Here is a 15,159-nt window from a genome sequence, read left to right as displayed (position 1 = left end):
ATGTATTTTCATCAGGGGGCTTCATCTCAACCATTTTACTAATAACAGGATTGGACAAGCAAGCTACGCAAACTTAGCATCGCATTTTAGTCACGGTAACTGCCTGCATGAACTGTAAATCACCCAAAGCTGGTTCAACTTAAAAAACAACTTCCCTGCTGCTCAGGTTGAATAATAAGTTCAAAGTTTTCCTATGGGTTTTAAAATGTAAAAAAAAAATACTGAGTTCATTTATTTGAACTTAAATAAACAAGTTAAACATTCTTAAGATATTAACTCAAATCAACAGCTGTTCAGTCACACTGACAGGTATTACAGACATATATGCTTTCCACTTACATCTTCTCAGTTTAAATAGTCATATTTTTATTTATATTCTATTTTTTGGATTTAGCACTGTAGCACTGTTTTTATCATCATGAGCAGAAAACAGCCATGAATTAATCTTAACATGTGCTAATGACATACATCAAGTTTCCGTCACGTATGCTCTTCTCCGATGTAAAAATGGTTTCTTGAAAATTGCGAATCTCAAAGAAAACGTGCTGAGAAGTCTGCTCATGTGCTGATCATGTTTCTTTACTTTATTTAATGAGCTGAGCAGAGTCACAGTAGTTAATTCAAAATACTCTATGATGTTTCACAGTGTACAGAATACTTTAGTTTTAGCCTCCAGTCACAGACTTACTGATTAAAGTCAGATCATGATGAAAGAGCAATAACCAATAACTGTGCTTCATGTGTTTTACATACTTGTCAAAACAAAATTGACTTGTCTGTGCAAATCTCTAGCACACCACATACAATTGCTTGAAAACGCATGCATACACTGCAATCTATAAAATGAAACATTTCCCATTAAAAACATCTCACAAGCTGTTTCCTTCCCCTAAAGTTGCATTATAATAGATAAGATGAAGCAAAAATAGCATCCCCCCAGCCCACCTGAAAGGCTCTACTCAAGTGCACCGAAGTACTTGAAAAGAAATTAAATTGTTAGGGAGGGGGGTGCTTGACAGCTTATCAATAGAAGAGGGGGGGTTAGGAGAAGCCAAACACTAGCAGACGGTGCTAGGATTCTGCAAATAACAAGAACGGTATTGCTTGAGTCCGCGACAGATGGAGACGAAAACAAACCTGGCTGCTACATTTCCTAGTTGCTAAGCACCACCTGGAGGTAATGAATGTGTTGTCGGCCTAAGAGGCATATGAGACAAGAGGCGAAGTCAAACTGTCTGCTCAGACACATTATAGAGTGCTGGTCTGCTGCTTGTCCTTGATATGGGTCATCTTGGCCTGCAGATACTCTCATGAATATTTATAAAGATAGATGGACTTAAACGCTGATGGTCAAAACAGAATATTCATATACCATTAGACTATGAACCAACAGCGGAGAGTCCACATATGCAGGCATCAGATCAAACCATCCCCACGGCTTGGATCTGATGTGTGTTGGAGGTAATGCCTTTCAGTGTCGTGCACTCATACCAATCATAAAAGGATGTGTACAGACAGAATAGTATACTGCAGAGTACTTTGAATTTGATTTATATAGAAATCTAAGGGGAAGGTCATGTTCTGCTGTTGTTGCTAATGTATGGCAGCTTCCAGCTAGAAGCAAAGGGTTTTTATAAAAGAAAGATGACTCACCACACATCCGGAGGAATCCAGCTTTCGGTCAGATATGCAGCGGAAGTTGCGGCTGCAGCCTCCGTTGTCTTTGGTGCAGTCTCTGACGGGCCCGAAAGAGTCCAGGAGGACCTCCAGGGAGTCAAAGGATGAACTGATCATCAACTCCTCTCTGTGATATAGTGACAAAAAAGAGGAGCCATGTTTAGTTGTGTGCACCTGAGTAGCAGTCATCCACCAATTGGAAGATTAGTGGTTCGATCCTGGCCAACTGTCTTTGAGCAAAAAATAAACCCGAAATTGTGAATGGGTCAATGGTTCCTGTTGTAGAAAGCATTTTGAGTTGTCCCTAAGACTACAGAAGTGCTATATAAATATATAACATATACCATTACTAATTAACCCTGTTACTATTATATTAATGAATTGAGACCTGGAGCAACATCACTTTTCTTGTGCTGCTTAATGTGTTTAACCCTTTGAACCCCAAGCAAAGTGGTGCAACTTCTTTCAAAAACATGGGGGAAAAGGCATTGAACAACTCGGTAAGAAATGTTTGCAAATTGCCAGAAATTTGTAAATTTAGAAAATTATATTTTAAATAGCTAGGGAAAAACAAACATCTAGGGAGAAAGTTATCATGATTACATATTTAAAATTATCTCAGAGGATACTATAATTTCAAAATGCTTTTTTCCCAGTTCATTTACTTGTTTGTTTTTTATTTTACTTTCTTTGAAAACTTTCTTTTTCAAAAAAGGTTTTCAGGTAAATATCTTGTACTTGTAGTTTTTACTAATTGTACTGCTAATATTTAGGTCAATTCTTCTTCCGTTGTTCATTGCTTCTTCCCCTGTTTTTGACGGAAATACAGCTCAGCTCAATTGCTCAGGTTTCAATAGGTAAATACTAAGGACTGATTTGTGTTTTAAGCATGCAATACAACTTTTATTGAGGCTTGCTGGATGCATGAAAGACTGTCAGCTGGCTGGTACGGTCAGTAGTTTTACACCTACAATCACATCCAGCAAGTATTACATGGTGGACTGACACCATGGAGAGCACTTCTATATTATTATAGCAAGGTGAGAAGACAACATCAAGATTTTCAGATGGTGTTAAGTTGCTCTTTTAATAGCTTTCAGGGCCAGGTCAAACTGCCCATTCTCATCCCCACGTCATCAAATACCAATCCTCTGTCACACCAGTTGGCATCTGAAAGCAATGCACAGGGCATCCTTTATGGTTTCTATGTGACACATACCTAAAATACATTGTATAAAGAGGTTATTGTTGTAAAATGGCCATGTTTAGGTTTAAAAATGGCTTTGTTGGGTTTAGAAAAAGATCATGTTTTGTGTAAAAATTTGTTTTTAATTAATCTTTCATTAATTAACACAAGTGGTGGGGGCCCTTCTGTGCGGAGTTTGCATGTTCTCCCCATGTCTGCGTGGGTTCTCTCCGGGGTCTCCAGCTTCCTCCCACAGTCCAAAGACATGCAGCTCAGGTTGATTGGTGACTCTAAATTGCCCTTAGGTGTGACTGAGTGTGTGTGGTTGTCTGTCTATATGTGTCGGCCCTGCGATAGTCTGGCGAACTGTCCAGGGTGTACCCCGCCTTCCGCCCGATGACAGCTGGGATTGGCTCCAGCCCCCCGCGACCCTTTTGGGGTCAATCGGTTACGGAAAATGAATGAATGAATGAATAATTAACATAAGTCATAATATTTGGCTACAACAGATAAATCATGTCCCACTGGTATCTAATGCGATCTAATACTTTGAAGAAACAAAAAAAGGATTTTTCTGGAGAACAATCACTTCTTGATACACATAGTATAAGTTGTACCACCTTCAGACAACCTGATAATTCTGAGTAAAATTCACGATTCATTAGTTGTCCCTTGCTGTCAACAATATGCAATTTGCCCTCATTAAAATTGATTAAGATATCACATTTTTTTAGATCATTTTTCATGTGTCTGGAGGAGAAAAAATGAGCACCTATCAAAGTGCTGCCTCAACCTTCTGCTTTGAAAGACATTCAGTGACACCCTGCTCTCTATTTCACTTAATGAAGAGGTAACTATTGCCATGAATTACAAACACCTGCATGTTTAATTCATTCTGTGTAATCATCATGAGAAAAGCTATGACTTTTCATAGAGCAATTGCTATGCAAAGTAGGAGACTCCGGAGCTAAAAGGCACCATGAAATCATTGCCCTAACCTTGCTCCGAGCAGTCACTTTGTGTTTCTGTTATTTTTGTGTTCCCTGTAAAGCAAGGTCAATAAGCAGATCATCTAGGAGAGGGACAACAGTATAAGCGTTTGGGATTGGTGGAGATGAAAAGCGAAGCATGAGAGGACCTTAGTGTTTTCTTACAGAATCTAAATCACTGAGCTTTTTCTGCAGAAGAATAGTGCTGCTGATGATAAACAAGTACTTGTGTAATAGCATTGCCATGAACTTTGTCTTGGTAAAGAAAATGATGACCTCTCAGGCATTTCAATTTTTTTTTAACTCCCTGTTCTCGCCTGCTTTCCCCCTATGAGAAAATACAGCGAGTTTGCTTCTCTTACACAGTCAATGTGATGTTATCTTACAAACCAATTTTTCTTTTATAATTGCCCATTGCTTTGTTGTCATTTATTCAGAGGGGACCTATTGAACAGAGCCTCGGCAGATGATGAAACTCACAGCAAGTGTGAATGCTAAATTATTAGGGAAGTGCAATTACAGTCAGGACACATCCGATGATTGTGTGCAACACAATATAAATATCACGCAAACCAAAATACCACGTTTGGCAACTCTGATGATGAAGCTACTACTACGACAATGTTCATTACATTTTAAAGCATGGAAGTGCTAAGTGGATTTAGTCATTGACACTGACAATTTTGCAGTTGTTAGCTGTACCAAAAATATCTTAGTTTTTGAGTTATGGCAAAAAAACATATTTTGTAAGGTAAGTGACCCTGACCCTTGACCATCAAATTCTAATCAGTTCCCTGAGTCCAAATGAACGTTTATGCCAAATTCGAGGAAACTTTCTCAAAGTCATGTTGAGATACTGCATTCCAGAGAATTAGACAAATGGGATCGCCGTAACCTTGACCTTTGACTATCGAATTCTAATCAGTTCATCTTTGACTCAAAGTGGATGTTTGTGTCACATTTAAAAAAATTCCCTCAAGGTGCTCTTGGGATATCTGTTCATGAGAATGAGACAGATGCAGGGTCACAGTGACCTTGATCTTTGACCACCAAAATCTAGTCAGCTCATTGTTCAGTCCAAGTAGACATTTTGCCAAATTTGAGGAAACCTTTTCAAGGGTGTATTGAGATACTGTGTTCCAGAGAATTAGATGAACTTGATCACAGTGACCTTGAACTTTAAACATCAAAATCCAATCAGCTTATCCTTGACTCAAAGTGGATGTTTGCATCCTATTTAAAGATTCCCTCAAGTGTAACTGTTATATTCATGGTGCCTAATGGAATGATGAATCAGCCGGAGACAATAAATTTCTTCTCAAAGTTAAGTAAAAATGTGACCGCTAATTGTCCAAATATCTTAACCATTTGAAACATGAGTAAATTGGCTTGATTTCTTTCAAAAACAACAGATGAAGAAAAAGTGATCAAGTAATTAGAAAAACCTACAAGAAAATTACTTGAAAATTAGTTTTGAAAAATTAAAAGAAAAAAAGAAGATTAAAAAACAAACAAACAAGGAATGACCTGAAACAAGTGCTTAAAACCTATTCTAATTTTGTAGGGATACTTCATGTGCATGTGGTATTAACTTGTGATTATTATCTGGATTCTTAATCTGGGCAGTGACATCAGAGGCCTGTACTACCAAAAAGGATCTGTGGTATGTGAGGTAACTTCATGGTTAACCGTGAGCTTTCAGTGTTTGAAGCTGGTTTATTTTTTACAGTGATGAGAATCACAGCGGTAACTTATGCTGAACAGCTCGGAGGATCGTAACCCTGCAACACCCCAACCACTGACCAATCAGATCACTGTTACATTAAGCATATAATTTCATCAAGAGAATAATTGTATTGTTTCAGGCTTTCTGTTTCATGCACAGAGAGATCCTTTATGACACTGAACACATAATGATTTTAGCTGCATTTTAATTGTGCAAAGTAAATTTTATCCCTGCAGTAATATCTGACAGTGTGACTTTTTATACACTCTGATATCATCCATGCAACTCAGAATAACACTCGATACATGTTTGATGAGAATTAGAAATGAAAAACAAAAGAAAAACGCTGTTAATTGGCCACTGTAATCATAAATGAAACATTTCGGGCAGATTGACCTCAGCAGTCATTAACTACTTTTCCACTCCTTACTTATGTTGCAGAAACTGTTTTTATGTGACATATTCTGAGTAGTTTCGTCATCATTCTACTGATAGCAAAAACTATTTCTTACTGACAGGTAAAGCAGTAAAAATATTCCCAATTTAGTGTACGCTAAACCATTTTTTTGGTTTTTTTTTTTCCCCTGCCCCTCCAAGACAGTACACTGCTCAGCCTTCATATATGTGCTCCTGAGGGCGTACTGACCACCATCTATAGTATGTAATACAGTGACAATGGATAAGTACCTCATACAACCACTTCAAAAATCTAAACGATCGCTTTAACTGAGTTTTTACATGTAAAACTTTTTTTTTACTTTGACATTGCTTTTATAGTCATGAATATTTATTGTCCTTGAGACATTACTAAGAAATAAAGTTTTACAGGTTCTATAAATCAGAAAAAGTCTCATTATAAAGTAATAATTGGCTGTGGTGCTGAATTCACATGTACTTATTTAATTAAAATAACAGACAATTAAAATGTCTGACCTAACCGATGCTATAATCAGTATCAGAGTGCCCAGTCGCCTTATCAAATCATCTCAATGAGATACCTCATTTGACATTTTTTAAAGAAGTTAATTGCAGCAATGGAGATGCTGGTAAACATATTTCAATAATGGAAAATTTGCAGTTAATTGCACCACCTTGAAAGTAATTGTTTCAACTGAAAATTGGAAAAGCAGCTCTATTGAGAAAAATCTTCATTACAAACAATTTTGATTTAAAATAAGTAAATGTTGCACTTCCTGCATAGGGCATGCTTAAAATGAATGGGCAATTAGTACTACCTGCAATATATTTAACAACTGCCGCTGAAAGAGGCCATAAATGTAAGCTTCAATTATAGACACCATTAACATGAGCAGCTATCCAACAATGGGAGGGCTAGAAGTACATGTTTACCAAAGCAAGTCATATAAAGTACCATTTATTCAGCCTATATGCCAGTGAAAAGTACCAACAAAGGTTTAAATGCTAAGTTAAACCCTGTAATTTACTTACATTAGTTAGTGATTTGGTTCAGAGAGAAAGACGTGGAAATTAACATCAACAAGGAATAGAAAAAACAAGATTTTAATGTAAAGGTATTTCTAAAGCTTGCCACTTCGATATATATATTTTTCTCAATAATAACGCAGGAGCAGAGGAGAAATGGAACATTGAGTTTTTAATTAGTGACATATTTTGCTTCACTATTTAAAGAAACGCACAAGAGATCATCTTCTGTGCGCAACCTCAAGGAAATGCTACACAAGCACTAATAAACACATTATGAAAACAAAAACCAAGGCTGATTTTTGGTCTGCACTGCCGTGAAGCCACCAAATCAAAGAACGGAGATCAGGGATCATCTCTATTATCCATCTGCCAAGAAGCAAGACAGAGTGACAAATGATCATCAAACGTGGGGCAACGCAGCTCTGAAGCAGAGTAAATCAGCTGCTTCGAGATGCGTTAGCAGTGTTTCCTCGCCGCCCCTGGGGGGAGAGCTGAAGAGAGCGTTCATCAGATCCCAGATCAGAAGGAAATGAGTTATTTACACAGTGTCTTGAAGGAAGCTGCCAAATGAAAATAAAATGTTAAAAAAGAAGGGGGAATTGGAATGTGTAAACATGGAGTAAGGGGGGGTGTTGAAAATTGTAAAACCATGCCCAAAACAGAATCAATTTATAGTAAATATCATGCAGTATGTAACAGCGGGACCTTCAGCTAGAGAAACCAAACAGGAGTCAAATATTACAAAAAATACTGCATCATTTCCAAGAGCAATATATGTCAGGTACAGTAAAACTTAAAATATAAGCCTATAGTCCAAATTAGATGCCCAGTCCCTTTTACTCGCCTGGTGTGGCTCCACATTTTGACAAATACACATCTATCTCAATTAAAAGTTACCATGCAGGTTATTATGATAAAATGTCTTTGAATGTATAAAAGTCAGTAATTGGCTACCCACTGGAGCTAGTTACCTGCTTAGATCGCACATACAAATACAAATGTTTAAAATTTTGTCAATACGGACATGCTACACACATGGTTAGCTTGGTAAGATTCTCTACAATTTACACATTGAGTCCATTTTACTGAAACCAGGAGCCCCAAAGACGACTGTAACATCAGCATAGTAAACAGAAAAGATGCAAGAAGAGGTTTAAATAAATGCTTTGATTGCATTTCCTATTTTTGCTGAGCAACAGTTCAGCGATTTAAGCAAATAATAGCCTGAGCTATTAATTGTTTTACGGGCTCCTAGGAACTAGGAACTATACGCCACAACAAGGCTAAAAACAAGATGCCTGTGACGTTTTTCAAAACAACTCCAACTGAGCAATATGGAGGAATTTTGTGTTTTTTTTTTTTTTTTTTGAAAGCTTGAATCCTGTTCACCATTTGCTTTAAGTTTGGGAAACGAGTGCAGTGTCTTTACCCCGTGAACCTCTCGCAGTATTTTGTGGAATATAATAACTTCACACAGCTTTCCTTTTAGCATGAGAGTGCGAAGAAAATGACTGAATTTTCATTTTTGGGTGAATTATCCCTTGAATAAAGCACCACCACCACCACCACCACTACCACTACTACTACTACTACTGCTGCTACTACTTCTTCTTGGTTAATGCACAATTAACAAGCGAGACAAACATTGTCTTTCCACAATGTGGTCCCATGACAAACCTGAGGGGTCAAAATATGATTAAAGCAGAAACATAAGGGGGAAAAAATTAATGACATCTATCTTTACTTTTTGGACTTCTCTAAGTTTTAGAGAGAAATACAGAAGACTTTACTGTTGGGAAACAATGCTCTACACTCTGGCTTTTATTTCCTTTGGTTTTATTGTAGGAAGAAAATAGAAAATATGTTAGATGTTTGTCATCTTTCTATTGTCATTTTGACACACTCGAGCAATTTCGCAGATAATCCTGCAAACCCAGATCTTCTCAGTGAATGTCTCCAGTTGTTTACACTTATTGTACATTCTGAAAATTAGCATGTTGGTAATGTTTTATCGACATGTTACCTGTGGCCTCTGTGAATCACAGGGTAAATATATGGATTTGTCCACTTTTACCCCTCTTCTGAAAAGTGGTTTAAACCAGTAGTTGTGATGTCTCACACAGGCATGCACGCACACACACACACACACTCCTCTTGTAGCCTTTTGTAGTTCATGTTTTGATGCTTTATGCATTCAGATAATATTTAATGAATAACCACTGAGACATTTCTCCCACTTCAACATAGTGAGAAAAGTAAAATTGCTTCAGAACTATCTGCAAAATCATGTCTGAAAATTAATCAACCTCAGTAAGAGACAAATTAATCCAATTAAATTCTGCCCTTTTCGGAATGGTATTCAAGCTCAGTCTCATCCTTTAGCTGAGCTTCAGTTTTCACTTTTATTCCATGGTCATTCTTTCAAAATTGCCTCCAGTTTGCAGTTGGTGAGAAACCTTGATATTAAACCAGCTTTCAATTGCAAACTCATAGAAATGCCTTTCTCCAGGCTGCTCTCATGCACCGTTCGTTAACTTTCCTATAAAAGGTAAAGCACCACAGTTTGTACATATCCCACATGATCCTGAGCCATAATAATCTGCGTATAGCCCATGTATTTTGGATAGCTATGATCAAGTGATCAGTGTGCTGATGGTAGTTAATGGAAAGCAGTCCAGTAAGGACATAGGCTCGGGTGGTTGCAGGGTCAGAAACATTATGTTTGTAGTAGTTTTTGGCACTTCCACATTGGCTTCATTTTTCAGCCTTGTGTTTTGTCAAAAATAACTTTCCTCCGAGAGACCACAAATCAGAACTATGTGAAATATGAGTTCACCTGTTTGACTATTTTCCTAAACCTCAACGAGGTAACTTGAGTTTACTAAACCTAACCTACATAATTTTATGTTAAGTACATAACACCATTACTGGGTCGCTAATTTGTAGAATATCAAATTAAAATGTATAGGGATACATTATTTTACCTTGGGTCATTCAATAGTTACTCGTGACCTGTGAAATATCACTTTTTTCAAGGAGCTCAGGTATTTTTCAAGGGAGCTAAGACTCCTCTGGCCCCTGTTAATTCCTACACTGGGAGTTGAAGGCTGAGGGAGCAGGGTGCAAAACCGCAGCTGAGCCGTTCCGCAACGCGCATGCAGGCAGTGGAAATCCACGGTCTCTGCTGCTCAACTTGACTGTGCATGTAGTCGTATGAAGTGATGGAAACTCTGGCAATTTAGAGTGAAAGTAAAAATGCATGCAATTCTGTATTGTTAATATTGTAACTTTCCATGTTCAATGGAAACAAGAAAAATCTGTAATTTTCTAATCTTAAGAAATGTTACATAAATAGAAAGCCCAAGTAATGACACATCCAGCACATGTATGTCTCTTAATTTTATAGATGACAATTGTCACTGCCAGTCATGTATGCAACTTAAGAAGATGTAATGGCTTGGTTATAACCTGTGAACTGAACCTAAAAAGGTCTGCTGTGAGAGACCTTAGACATTAATTTGATAATTAGCTTGGGAAAAAAACACACACTGTTGTCTGGAAGCGTTAAGCACCAACAGTCGCATTAAATCCTGTTCTTCTAATCAGTGTTATTTCACAGCATTCTCGTTGTAGGTCTACTTCATATCTCAGTCATCTGAGTGTTTGGAATTAGCCACTGGCAGGGAAAGAAAAAATAAAAACTCCTTGAGTGTCTATGTGCTAATGAGAAAAAATGATGGGGATATTCATTTGAGCGAGACTAATTTTACCTGACATAATTTTCACAGGGCAAATAACCATCGGCAAATTGGGGCAGGATCTGACACGGTCGTGCACACTAACTTGTTGACAGGGCATGTTCCAGCATACACTAAAAGACAAATCCCACTACTAATTACATTAACGCACCTCTACTCCAAATCTAATCCTGTTCACATACACGTTATGCTGCAACATAATACTGTCACACCAAATGCAGTCATGTTAACTCTCTGGGTGATTCATAATGTGGCTGACCACTCAGTAAAGTAGGTCCAAAGTGGACAGGTCTGTCCTTGGCAAAGTTATGCGTAGATAGTAGTAAACCTTGTAACAGCTGGGACATGCAAAGGCAAAACTATTTTACAGCTTCATGTACAAGGTCTACAGAAAACACAGAAAGTTTAACTAGATAATACTGAACTCTGCACAGCTCGGTTTAGGGTTACAAACAGTTGCTATCGAAATGGTACCCCAGAGCCTACGTAAATATTTTTGCTTATTGTAATGTCATTTTTGGGGCATCTTTAAATGCTTTATATCCCTAAGCTAAGAGACCATGTCAGTCAATACATCATAATAATAAATAAAAGTATTTAAATTATGTCTTATACAAAAAATATACAAAATATACAAAAATTGGACATCTATTTTCTACGGAAGCCCTAAGCGTTTTCTTGAGAAAACGAACTTTGTTTTTTGGTTTGTTTTTTTAAACTTTATTGAATGAATGTCAGAAGAAGAAATGCGTGCAGGTTCTCGCCCCTGCACGTACCAAAAAGCACCGGAGCAACAGTATAATAATCTAGTTATGATTACTGATGAATTTGGGTGATGTGTTCCTGTAATAATCATCTTACCTTGCGCATTTGTCCGCGCTGAACACCGCACGGCACCTGCTGTCACATCATCCACCCGCCACTTCTTCTTCTGACGTTCATTCAATAAAGTTAAAAAAAAACAAAACAAAAAAAAAAAAAAAAAATTGTTTTCTCGAGATAACGACTTAATATCTCGGGAAAACAAAGTTCGTTTTCTCGAGATAACGAGATAATATCTTGTTATTACGAGATAATATCTCGTTATATCGAAAAAACGGATTGTAAAAAAAAAAAAAACACGCCCGCTTAGGGCTTCCGTAATTTTCATCCGATTTTTTTCCAAAACAAAAACACAAATCATGTTCATCAAAAAAAAAAATCTTTTGTGTAGAGACATCACCAAAATATATCTTAAAACCACTTAAATTATCAGATCTAAGTACATATTTAGTTTTTGAGATATCCTCAAAAGTTTAATGAGCAGGGGACAAACAAGTTCATAATGTATTCCTCTGGCACCACTGTGCCTTTTAACATGTTTGTGCACCTCACGTAACATAGTGCAATGATGTCATTACCAGCTCAGAACATGGATCTATTGCAGCTACTGGTGGTATTTCTATTTTCAAAGTATTAATGGTGCAGATTAATGTTGATTCTTTAACTGTTTTCTAAGAAGTTAATAATAAATAGTTATTGAACTGATCGGTAAGTTCAGTTCAATAACTATATAATATAATACTATACATAACTATATAATATAACATAAAAATATCAGTAGCTTTTCTGAAAAAAATGCTTTTAAAAATAGTTGCAATCGCAAGGTGGGCACTACTGCAGTGTTTTGGAAGTTAAAAACGTATTTATCTGAAATAAACACATATACTTGAGTTGCTTCAGTATCAAGAATACGGTGGCCGGACAGTAAGAAACAACGTCTCGGAGAAATCAGAAAACAACCTTAAACAGTCTAGAGGAATTGTTATATACCGGTATAGACAATAAATGTGATACTTAAAAATGAAAAATTGATTTTATGTTAATAATGTAAGTAATCCAGAATCTTTTACATAGTTTCCAATTGTCTCTGTCCTCTCCCAACAGTCAGGTCACCTATTACCATCCAATAAGTGTGATTGCTCTTTTTGTACGACTCTGTTCACTTATGATTCCAGACTGTCTCTCCATCTCCCTACACCACGAGTATTTTGTGGTCATTTATTTTCCAAAAAGAAACAAATGACACAGTAAACAAAATTAAGTTTGACTAAAAGAATAACTTTTTTTGTCAAGTTTTCTGCAGACATAGCGACAATATCATTATTGTGAATTCTTTTGGCCATGATTGTGTAGTGATAATCTGATACAGTTTATACTAATCTAGTATACTGTTTGTTTTCATTATCGTAATATAGAAGAAATGAACCATTTAAAAACAGGAAAAGACAGCACGTGTTGTCAGTGAATGTGTGACTTGAGAATGCTGCTGCTAATTAAACTTCAATCATGTTTTTCCTTTTTTTTTTGTTTTCTGTGGTTTCACAATTAGTTTTGATTTCTTCCAGCTGTGAGCAGCTCCCACATTTCCTTTTTTTAAATGATTTTTGGGGGAATGGTATCATCAAAAACACACTCAAAAATATCTTTATTTAGAATTCCCACTGAATGTTTTGAGAATGCATTGTTTTGTCACTTTTCCAGTATAAACACTGCATGCTCCAAACCTGCTTCAGTTAGTCTGTGGTAAGGAGTTCCAATCCCCTGTCTGTCAGCTCTGTTTGTGCAAAATCTATGTAAAACGTGTATTACATTTTGGCTCTTATGTCTATTTTGCAAGTAGTAGTTGCAGTTTTTTTGGCCAAAACGCAGCTAAACCCTGGACAGCAGCAATCAACCAGGTGACTCTTTTTTATATGGCAGTCTGGCAGAACAGAGGACTCTAGCAAGAGAAAGAGAGAAGGTGTGTGCTTTATGGTGAATAAAGACTGGTGTGATGGTGGGGATGTGAGGTGCTGTCTCATTCTTGCTTGCCCTGCGCCACAAGGGAAATAAAAACTGATTCACTGCAAAGCACCTTTCAGAGGTGGCAGGAGAGGGGAGGTTGTTGCCTGAGTTTTGGGGCGAGTGACCGTCCACCCATCTAGTTAGGGTCCAGATGTGTAAGATGAAACCAATTTCGAGTTTGGAAGACATTGGTTGGTTGAATGGTTGGTTAGGTAGGTAGGCACATAGGTAGGTATTGCGGGAGGTATGTGGTTAGGTAGGTAGGTAGATGGTTAGTTAAGTACATAGGTAACTAACTAAATACTAACTAGGTATGTAGTTGGTAAGATGCCTTTTATTGATAGGAAAGCTAAAGTGTGAACGAGGACAAAGCCTCCGTTCATAGGGCACCTGCTCTATCTACCAAGCCACCAGGCGCCCCAGGTTGGTTGACATTGACTGACTGATTGACTGAATGAGATGGATTGAGATTGGTTGTAGTGATGCAAAAGATGAGGTCAATCAGAGTTTGGAAGACACTGGTTGGTTGAATGGTTTGTTGGGTAGGTTGGTACATAGGTAGGTGTTTAGGCAGGTAGGTAGACTATTAGGTAATCACATAGGTAACTAGATAGGTAGGTAGGTAGATGCTAAGGTAGGTGGGTTGGTTGGTTGATTGATTGATTGACTGGCTGATTGATTGATTGATTGGTTGATATAGAGGTAGCACACATTGTGAGCATAAATGGTCTCAGTAATCCTCATTGTCCATGCTTTGGAATTGAGTATCTGAGTCAGAGTTTTGGCCCTATGGTAACATTAGAAATGAACAATGAGGGGGGGCACAGATCAAATCCAGGCCCCTTTGAAGTCTTTTTCGACAGAGCAGATTCCAAAAACTTCCCCATGCATTTCATAAACATCCAGTCATTAGTTCTTAAATTACCCAATCCAAAGTGTTGACAGAGGGAAATTTTGACCTGACGGTAGAGCAGGACAAAAAGTTTCGGCCTGAGAAAAAGGAACCATGAATTCTTTCCCCCTTTCATCACATGGAGGTTTTGTCACTATACAATGCCCCGCCCCTCTGCTAGCAAAGCCACATGAGTAAATCATTTTGTTGCATCACTGCTGTCAGCTGAGTCCAGTTTAATACTGCAGCATGTTTTGGCTCCGTTACGGCTCTCTCTGCAGCCCAGACACAAACACAGTCATTGCACAGAGAGCACAGGAGTTATGAGCCATTTAACAACCGAAACGCTGTTTACGGTTTTCAATCGCCAAGTAATTCTTTCTCCTTATCCTTCTTTTCACTGTGGTTTATCTGCGTCTTTATAATTGATTTTGTGTTAGATGTTAGAATTTTATTACCCTCTGAATCATGACCGCTAAGACCTCTGCATCAGCCTCACAAGGCTGCTTACGACTCACCGCAACAACAGTAAATAAAAACAAATGCTGATTAAGTAAGAATACAAATCTGTGAGATGAAGATACATTCTGGGGATAAAACATGGTCAGGAGGAATATTTATCAAAAAGCCAATATGCATTTTTTGGGAGTTGTGAGACT

The 15,159-nt window shown here is 37.5% G+C and overlaps 1 protein-coding gene across 2 annotated transcripts in view; it reads right to left on the bottom strand.

Moving 5' to 3' along the window:
* Nucleotides 1-15,159, bottom strand: part of astn1 (astrotactin 1) — a 513,900-nt gene that overhangs the window by 322,166 nt on the left and 176,575 nt on the right. For both annotated transcript variants that reach the window (XM_088085587.1, XM_042497522.2), the window contains exon 14: nucleotides 1,654-1,804. In XM_088085587.1, the coding sequence (XP_087941713.1) occupies nucleotides 1,654-1,804 (151 nt within the window). The remainder of the gene's footprint in view (nucleotides 1-1,653; nucleotides 1,805-15,159) is intronic.

The sequence above is a fragment of the Plectropomus leopardus genome, chromosome 12 (genome assembly GCF_026936395.1).
Source record: "Plectropomus leopardus strain MGB_pleo_1.0 chromosome 12, ASM2693639v1, whole genome shotgun sequence".
Lineage (NCBI taxonomy): Eukaryota > Metazoa > Chordata > Actinopteri > Perciformes > Serranidae > Plectropomus > Plectropomus leopardus.
This window is presented reverse-complemented; position numbering and strand designations above follow the sequence as displayed.